The following is a 9,189-nucleotide window of genomic DNA, read 5'->3' as shown; positions in this document are numbered from 1 at the left end:
TGCTGAAAAGCTTCCCTTCAGACTTCTAATCACATCCAAATTTCTAAGGTCACGAGGCCCAGCCGCCAACCACAACGTGATCCACTATCACTCCTCTGCTGACCTGGTTCAGCTTCACCGCCCTTTCTGCTTCTTAAACAGGCTGGGACCCCGCCCACCCTGGGTTGCTACTCTCTGCCCCCGACACGCTTCCCCCAATCTTCTCATGGCTGGCTTTCTCATCTACCCAAACGTCATCTCTTCTAAGATAGACCCCCGTCCCTTTCCTGCAACCGGACAATGGAACAGACTCCCGTATCCACAAGGGAGGGTCAGGCCATTCTGGCAGTGCTCCAGGGTCTGCCTCAGCATCCCTCGCGTTGGGAGCCAGGTAGCCTGTGTCTCCTGATGCGGTGCCACGGGAAGTACACGGCTCCCCCTGATGTAGGCTGGCCACAGACGTTTAATTTTGAACTTAGCACAACATTAATAGACATTGCTTCCCTTACAGGAAACACAGAGAAACAAGCTAGATGACCCCACAAGGAAGAATCCGATAAATCCAGAAGATAAGACATTCAAGTGGACAAGTGGCCCCAGCCCTTCAGTGTTATCAGAACCCCAGCAAGGGACTGTCCTGGATGTAGAAAAGGCTCAAAACAATAACCACAGGTGCAGTGCTTGATCCTGAACTGGATGCTGGGACATTTTGGGGACAACTAGAGAAATATGAGTATCAAGTGGGCATTAGGTGATACCAAGGAATTGTTGTAATTCTGTTAAACGCAATGTTACTTTGCTATGTAGAAAAACGTTTGGGGGACTTCCCTGGTCGTCCAGTAGTTAAGACGCCGCACTTCCACTGCAGGGGGAGCGGCTTCAACCCCGGGTCAGGGAAATTCCGCACGCCGCGTGAAGCGGCCAAAAAAAAATACAGTTTTGGTTTTTTACAGAAGATGCATAGTAAAGTTTAAAAAATAATAAAATTCATACAATTTTGTTAAGGTAGCAAAAATGAGCTCTTCTCTCTCATTTCTATGATCCTGTTTAATTTTTTTCACATCTGAAATCATGTTTACTTTTTGTAAAACCTTGTTTGTACTTGTTAATCTTCAGTCTCCCCCATTATGCCACCGGCTCTCCAAGAGCAGAGATGTCCACGGCTCTATCTCCCGAGGCCCAGTACAGTGGCTGGTACACAACGAGGCGCTCAGTAAATATTTGTCACGAGGACAGATGACAACCCCTCCATGTCCCAGGGTCAGCCGGCCCCACAGGGAGACCAATCCCAGGACTCAACCTTCTCTGGTGGAGAATGAAGGGTAGAGGGGCAGTGATGTGGGACCCACCGTCTGTCCCGGGTTCTGAGCTCCTTGGCTGCACTGCGGGGGCACAGGGTGGATGCAGAAAGCTGGGAGCAGGGGGTCTCACCCTCAGGAAGGAGTCCAGGGCGCCGTTCTCCATGAACTCGGTGAGAATCATGACGGGCACGCTGTTGGTGACCACGCCCTCCAGGCGGATGATGTTGGGGTGCTCGAACTGGCCCATGATGGAGGCCTCGCTCAGGAACTCCCGCCGCTGCCGCTCCGTGTAGCCACCCTTTAGGGTCTTGATGGCCACGCAGCTTTCTTTCTTCCCTGGGGCCCTCAGCCGCCCCCGGCACACCTCCCCAAACTCGCCTTCAGGAAGGAGGCCGAGGGTCAGCTCTCCTGCCCCGCCCCCCACCCCACCCCCAGGTCCAGCCCTGCAGCCCCTCCCCCCACCCCCACCCCCGACCCGGGCACCCAGGCGTCTTCCTCTCACCTGCACCAATCACCTCTTCAATCTTGACATAGGAGACATCGATCTCTTTTGCAAATTCCCTCACAGCCTCATTAGGGTCTTCGTAAGTGAAGGGGTCAATGTAGACCTTAGTACCTGAGGAATCAGGTGGTGCTTGTCAGCCACCACTGCATTCAGATGCCCTGGTCCCTGGCTCACAGCTCTCACCCCAGCCCTATCTCCTCCAGGATGGGCCTACCCACCGTGCCCAATGAGATACTGTCCGTGTTTGTCTGAGTATTCCGCTTCTCTCCCGTTGCTCTGCTTCCTGTAGCCGATGGGAAAGAAGAGGTAAAGCTGAGTCACGCGTCTCGATGTTCCCAGAGGGGAAGGATGGGAATCAGAGAAGGTTCCAGGTGAAAACAGGCTCCCGGGACATCGGGGGAGGCTTGCCCTGGAGCAGGAGGGCAGGTGGCCAGCTACACGGGGCTTCACAGGGGCCTCCAGGTGCCCAGAGCCCTCACCTGAGGCAAAGGACAGCGATGACGACGACCACGAGGACCAGCACCGCGCCCACGACCGCCGTGCCAGCAATCAGGGCCAGCTGCTCCCGCCAGCTCTCGTTCTCTGGAGAAGAACCGGTGATCAGGGGGACCCGGCGGGCCCGTGGGCTCCACTCAAGTCCCTCAGGGCAAGCAAAGAAGTTTCCCAGCCTTGGTGGGTTTGATTTTGTTGTTATAAATACTGGAAACCACAAAAAGTCCCACTTGAACAGAAGGTTCCAAAGGCTAAAAATGAAAAGGTTCGTAGCCAAAAAGTGGAAACAACCCAAATGTCCATCAACGGATGAATGGATAAATAAAATGTGCCACAGCCATTCAATGGAGTATTTTTCAGCCACGAGACGGAATGAAGTCCTGACTACAACACGGATGAACCTTGAAAACATTATGCCATGTAAAAGAAGCAGCCAGTCACAAAAGACCGTATTGTATGCTTGCGTTTGTATGAAAGGTCCAGAACAGGCGAACTACAGAGACAGAAAGTAGACTAGGCTTCCCTGGTGGCGCAGTGGTTGAGAGTCCGCCTGCCGACGCAGGGGACGCGGTTTCGTTCCCTGGTCCGGGAAGATCCCACATGCCGCGGAGCGGCTGGGCCCGTGAGCCATGGCCGCTGAGCCCGCGCGTCCGGAGCCTGTGCTCCGCAACGGGAGAGGCCACAACAGTGAGAGGCCCGCGTACCAAAAAAAAAAAAAAAAAAAAAAGTAGACTAGTGTTTGCCAGGGGCTGGGAGGTAATGGAAGAGTTATAAGCATCTCTTTTTGAGGTGCTGAAACGTTCTAAAATTAATTGCGGTGATGGTTGCACAACTCTGTGAATATATTATAAGTCAATGAATTATACATTTTATTTTATTTTATTTTATTTTATAATTTATTTATTTATTTATTTTTATTTTTTGCTGTGTTGGGTCTTCGTTTCTGTGCGAGGGCTTTCTCTAGTTGTGGCAAGCGGGGCCACACTTCATCGCGGTGCGCGGGCCTCACTATCGCGGCCTCTCTTATTGCGGAGCACAGGCTCCAGATGCGCAGGCTCAGTAGTTGTGGCTCACGGGCCTAGACGCTCCGCGGCATGTGGGATCCTCCCAGACCAGGGCTCGAACCCGTGTCCCCTGCATTAGCAGGCAGATTCTCAACCACTGCGCCACCAGGGAAGCCCATGAATTATACATTTTAAATGGGTGAATCATGGTGTATGAGTCATATCTCAATAAAATGGTTTTAAAAAATTCAAAGGTTTAGAAAACCGCTGGGCCAGCATACAAAAACTATCGTAGTGTCACCTCAGTTAATCCTTGGAGCCCTGTGAGAGAGGCCTCATATTTCCATTTTTTTGGATGAGAGAGCTGGGGCTCAGGGGTCAAGTTTTTGCTAAAGGTCACATAGCTGGAGAGCCGCTGAGCTAGCCTTCACACCCAGCTGTTGGTTTTGGTTTCTACATCTTATCCCCAGGCCAAAATGCCTTGTGGTTGAGAGAAAGAGAAGCATGGGGCTGTGGCTTTAGGGGTCCTGAGGGCAGAGCCAAGGCCTCCCGCCTGGTCGGGTCAGCCAACCCCACCCGCATCCGGCTCCCCAGGCTCACCGTCCAGCTGGGTCTGGCTGTGGTGCTCCTGGCCGAAGGGGCCGTAGCCAGCCTCGGAGCGCGCCCGCACCTGGACCAGGTAGCTGGCTCCCCGCTTCAGTCCCCGCAGCTCTGCCCGGTTCTCCGACGTCTTCAGGAAGCGCACACTGCTGGGGCCCTCTGCGCCCTGTTCAGGAGAGGGGACTGGCTGTGAGCCAGGGCCCCCAGATTCCACTGCTCTGCCTCGCCCTGCCCTGGGCCTGCATCCCTAGCATCTCTGTCCTGCTGAGTGGCAGGTGCGGCCTTTGTGCTCACTTACGTATGCACTGTGCCTTGTGTTTTGCATTAATTATATCATTTAATCCTTGTAGCGCTTCTGTGGGATAGGTTCCATTGTCCTAAGCATTTTTGGGGGGGTGGGAGGGCCTCGCCGCGTGGTGTGCGGGATCTTAGTTCCCCGACCAGGGATCGAACCCATGCCCCCTGCAGTGGAAGCACAGAGTCTTAACCACTGGACTGCCAGGGAAGTCCTATCCTAAGCATTTTACAATGAGGATATTAAGCTCAGAGAGGCCAAGGGGTTGACACAAGGTCACTTGGCTAGTATGTGGCAGAGGGCTGCAATTCAGGCATCCTGGTCCCTGGAGCGGGTCCCACTGCCCACCCCCACCCCTGGGGTGGGGCCTGGTCTCACCTTCTCGTGATACTTGACCTCGTAGTCCAGCACTGCCCCGCTGGGTGCCCGGGGAACAGCCCATGCCAGGCTCAAGCTGCTGGGTGATGACCGAGTCACCCTGATGTCGGACACTGGGGGCGGCACTGCAAGAGACAGACGCCTTGGGGCCCTTGATCGTGGCAGGTCTGTCTCTCATCTTTCCCAGCTCCTCCTCTACTGGCCACACTTGTCTCGGTCCTCCAGCTGCTTCCGGAATTCCTTGTGGCTCTCTCTGCCCCGTCCTGAACTCTCCAGTCTACCTTTGCATCTTTTTAATTCTCTTTCTGCCTCTTGCCCCAAAGGCCTTGACCCGCTATATTTCCTGGGGATCCCACTCCCCAGCTGCTGCCTTTTCCCCCTCAGGCCTTTAGACTGTCCATATCCCTCGCGAACCTTTCCCACCAACGCCTCTCCCATCCGACCACAGGCTGCCCCCTGCCCCCAGCCCCCAGTCTCACCCTCACGGTCAGTGGTGACATTCACAGCCTCAAATGGAACTGGCCCGCTGGCTAAGGAAGACACCCCGTTCACGGCGGTGACCTCAAAGGTATAGGTGAAGTCAGGACGCAACCCACGAATGGCCACCCAGGGCTCCACCAGGTCCCGGGGGCCAGGGTCGAAGGTCAGGTCTCCCCCGCAGGGTGTGCAGGAGCCGCCCGGGCGGCACTCCCGGCACCGGAGCGCGTAGGTGAGGTCCTCTCGGCCTCCCGACTCGAGGGGGGCGCTCCATTCCAGGCGCAGGGAAGAGCCATTCAGGCGGGGAACCACGCTTCTCGGGGCAGACGGAGGGGCTGCAGGAGACCAGGACGTCAGGCAGAGGCTGAGCAGACGGGCAGGGGACGGGCAGTGGGACAGACAGGTAGCCACACTGACATCTTGTCTTGGCCGGGCACCAGGCCAGGGTCAAGAGGAGGAAGGTGTGGGAGGATGGGACTGGGGTCAGGGGTCCACCTCAGGGGTCACTGGGCACTTACTGGTACAGGGTGCACCTCGGGGGTCTGTGCGGGCCCGGAAGTACCCGATGCGACACTGGCAGACGGGTGAGCCAATGGTGTTGGAGTGGCTGTTGGCTGGACACGGCTGGCAGGACCCCTCCCCAGACAGGGGCTTGAAGGTGCCCTGAGCACAGGCTGCAAGAAAGCGTCCATCAGAAACTTGCATCAGAGACATTCAGCAGTGGGGTGGGGGGGGATGGGGACCAAAAAAAGGACATTCGGCAGCTATTAAAGTTGCATGAGGTGGAAAAGGGAGAGCAGGGAGGGAGGAGCTCAGAAACCTCGCCTCTAAGAGAAGACCTCTCTCCCGACCAGGGGTCTGAACCCTGACGTGCACCCCCGGCCACTCCACGGCAGCCTGGTGAAACCCAGACCCCTGCTCCAGGGAATGATTTTAAATGCACGCCACAAAATACACAGATTACCAAGAAAACCAAATAACTAAAAATACAGTGATCAAAACACGAAGAAACTTTGCAACACAGCAATGTGTGTGTTTCTGTACTAACAAGATACAGCGGCAAGGCTGACAGGCGAGGAAATACTCAAGTCACCATGAGAGAAAAACAACATTTTGCCAGTCTCGCGTCATCTCTAACGGGCTGTGAAAACACCCAGGATCTGAATGGAGCCCAAGTCTCAGGTCCTGCTCGACCGCTGGGCTGTGGCTGACACTCCGTAAGAGGAGCGGCCAATTTCAGGTAAAGATGAGTGCAAAGAAATGGTCATTTTTTCCCCCTTCCACCGAAATTCACAGATTCCCCTACTTTCTATCTACAAAACCCAGGTTAAGAAACTCTGCTCTGGAGAAAAGGCTACGTGAGAATTCAGTATCAGTAAATTAAACAAAACCATAATGAAAAATACTACAGACCGTGAAGGCTTTGTCCTCTGAGTCCAATAAGGTCCCCCAGCCCTGAGGACAGTCCCACAGCCCAGAAAGGAACTGGACATAGTTAGAAGGATGAGTGTGGAAATGATGGAGAGCTCAGAACTGTGCTGGGGGCCCTGAAAACACACCCTCCAGTAACTGAGTGCCCAGGAGAATAAAGAACTTTTAAAATGGAAATTTAAGAAGTGGATCCAAGAGCAGGGTACCAGCCAGGCCTCCTGCAGAGATGGGCAAGCTTTGTGGGGCAAGTGCTGGCCCTCACCTCGGCACCTGGTATTCCCCTCGGCGGCCTCAAACCCTGGAGCACAGCTGCATCCCGTGACCGGCTGCTCAGCCCACTGGCCATCCTCCCGGCAGTAGAGGCTCGGGCTGGGGCCAGGGGCGGGCACGGCATCGGCCACGCAGCTCCCCGCCACGGGCACCACCAGCTCACGAGGCACGGTCTCTGGGAAGCAGGTGAGGTTCACGGTCAGCTGGGCGCACTTCTTATAGAAGAGGTGTAGGGACAGCAGGGCCATGCAGGCGCCCTGGTCCTGGAAGGCCAGATAGAAGCCGGCCTTGGTGAGCGGGCCCAGACGCAGCGTCTTGATGTTCACCTTCCCGGTGGCCTCGGCCCCGGGGCGCTTCCGGGTCAGGTGCTCAGCAGCCACTGTGTCCACCTGCCAGGTTGGGGAAGAGACTCACTGCTGCTGTCCTCCACTCCCCCAGGACCCCGCTGGACTGTCTTCTTCCCAGCTCACCCTCTCCCTGACCTGCCTGGCTCCTGTTCCAGAAACTTCTCTCCACCGTTCCCAATGTACGCTTTCCTGCAGGCCCCAACATTGTCCATTAACACCCGCCGAGCTCCTATGATGCATCCAGCCACTGTCCTGCACCCCCTTTCTGTGCATTCACTCATCCTACAGACACTCATCAACACCCACTCTGTGCCAGGCCCTGGACTCCACGCCAAGGAACCAGAAATGAAGGCAACGCTGATAAGCTAATGATAAATTAAAAGTATGATGAGTGCTACGGCAGGCGGGACCCCAGGGCAGGGCACATCAGCAAAGGCGTCCCGGGGGGCACCTCGGAGCTGGAAGCTACAAGGCGAGGAGTTGGGTGGGAGAGGCAGAGAGAAGGCATTCTAGGGTGAGGCATCAGCTGGTGCAAAGGCAGGGGGCTGTAAAGGGGCAAAGTGTACTCAGAGAATGGGGAAGTGTAGGGGGGCCCCAGCACATGGAGTAGAGCGGCTGTTCCACCTAGCAGACCACCCTCTTGGGCCTCTTGCTTCTCGCCCCCAGCACCTCTAGACCACAGGCCGGCCCCAGACCCCACCTTGGCCTGGGGCACCTGGGTACCTTGATGTAGGGGTTCTCCATCCAGGCTGGCGTGTGGGCCGTGGCCGTGTCTGCGTCGCTCTCGAAGTAGAAGACGGTGAAGGTCTCCTTGCAGGAGCGGCCAGCCCGCGGCAGGGAGAGGCACTCCAGCATGGTGAAGCGCAGCGTGGCGTACACGTGCACGGCGCCCCGGCGGGGCACCCAGCCCGTGCGCAGCCAGTGGGCCAGGCCTGGGGCCCGCTGCACGTCACACACCTCGTAGGTCCGAACACTGTGCTGCTCCTCATCCAGGCCGCTCAGCTCCTCCCACTGCGGGGAGAAGGGTGCTCAGCCTGGGGGCTGCTAAGTGGGTGGGTGAAGGTCAGTGCCATAAAGCCACGAGGGGCTGGGGGGACCCCTGGAGAGCAAGGGCTCAGAGGATACCTGCTTCGGCTGCTGCGATGGCTCTGTGTGTGTGTGTGGCGTTGTGTGGTGTGTGTGTATGTGTGTGGTGTGGTGTGGTGTGGTGTGGTGGCCTGGGAAGCAGAAGCACAGGTGGCCCCCCTCCCTCGGTTTCTCTCCAAGCCCCAGCTCTTACCTGTCCCTCCACCTGAGGGAATGTCACCCACTTCAGATCGGCAGTTTCCAATTTTGTGTTCAGTAGGGTCTCTAAGATAGACAGACAGACAGAGTCAGTCAGCGCCTGGGAGAGACACCAGGAAGCCCAGATCCCTGGGAGCTGAGACAGACAGACAGGCCGAGGAGGGGAGCAAGCCCTGCCCTCTGCCCCCCCAGCAAGCCCAGATTTCCAGCCTCTTTTCTGAGTGCCAGCCCCGCCCCTGACAGCTGACAGGCACGGAGCTGACCTTTGGGACTCCCAGATCTAGGCCTCTGTGAACTGCTGTGCCCCAGAGGAGAAGGGGAGACACAGATGCTGAAAGGGGAAAAAGGCAAACAGCTCAGAAAGGGCTAAACTAGAGCCCAGACCTGATCCTGACCCCGAGGTGGGATACAGGGACACCCCTCCCACCAGGGCCTGCCTCAGCCTCTGCAGTCCGCTCCCAAATCCAAAGGAGGTGCTGCCTCCGTCCCCACCCCGCTTCAGACCAAACACCCCAGCCCTTCAGATCCTTGAAGGTGGTGCTGACCTCCTGAGGCCCAGCCCTGACCCTCCATCCCCTCCCCACCAGCTAGCTGCCCTCGGAGGAGAAAGTGCTGGGGGCCAGGACGCTTGGGTTCCTGCTCTTGGCCCCTGTGTGCAGAGGCCTCACATCTGGATTTGGTTGTGGGAAGGAAAAGGGGAGATTTTAGGGGTGTGTGTATGGGGGGGTGAGCACACCTGGCTCTGCTCTGGCCTCTCTCTGCGGAGCAGAGGGGCGCGGCTCTGGCGGAAGGTGGGGATTAGGAGAAACTGCACAGCACCCCCCCC

General features: G+C 56.8%; 1 protein-coding gene across 1 annotated transcript in view; it reads right to left on the bottom strand.

Annotated features, from left to right (window-relative positions):
- Nucleotides 1-9,189, bottom strand: part of EPHB4 (EPH receptor B4) — a 15,866-nt gene that overhangs the window by 4,705 nt on the left and 1,972 nt on the right. The window contains exons 2-12 of the mRNA XM_007468840.1: nucleotides 8,359-8,429; nucleotides 7,803-8,090; nucleotides 6,725-7,121; nucleotides 5,550-5,705; nucleotides 5,034-5,366; nucleotides 4,555-4,679; nucleotides 3,882-4,047; nucleotides 2,265-2,367; nucleotides 2,004-2,068; nucleotides 1,783-1,896; nucleotides 1,411-1,658 (exon numbers count right to left, since the gene is read on the bottom strand). Coding sequence (XP_007468902.1) covers nucleotides 1,411-1,658; nucleotides 1,783-1,896; nucleotides 2,004-2,068; nucleotides 2,265-2,367; nucleotides 3,882-4,047; nucleotides 4,555-4,679; nucleotides 5,034-5,366; nucleotides 5,550-5,705; nucleotides 6,725-7,121; nucleotides 7,803-8,090; nucleotides 8,359-8,429 — 2,066 coding nt within the window. The remainder of the gene's footprint in view (nucleotides 1-1,410; nucleotides 1,659-1,782; nucleotides 1,897-2,003; nucleotides 2,069-2,264; nucleotides 2,368-3,881; nucleotides 4,048-4,554; nucleotides 4,680-5,033; nucleotides 5,367-5,549; nucleotides 5,706-6,724; nucleotides 7,122-7,802; nucleotides 8,091-8,358; nucleotides 8,430-9,189) is intronic.

This window comes from Lipotes vexillifer, unplaced genomic scaffold (genome assembly GCF_000442215.2).
Source record: "Lipotes vexillifer unplaced genomic scaffold, Lipotes_vexillifer_v1.1 scaffold12, whole genome shotgun sequence".
In the NCBI taxonomy this organism is placed as follows: Eukaryota; Metazoa; Chordata; class Mammalia; order Artiodactyla; family Lipotidae; genus Lipotes; species Lipotes vexillifer.
Note: the sequence above shows the minus strand (reverse complement) of the source record. Positions and strands in the feature narration are given on the sequence as shown.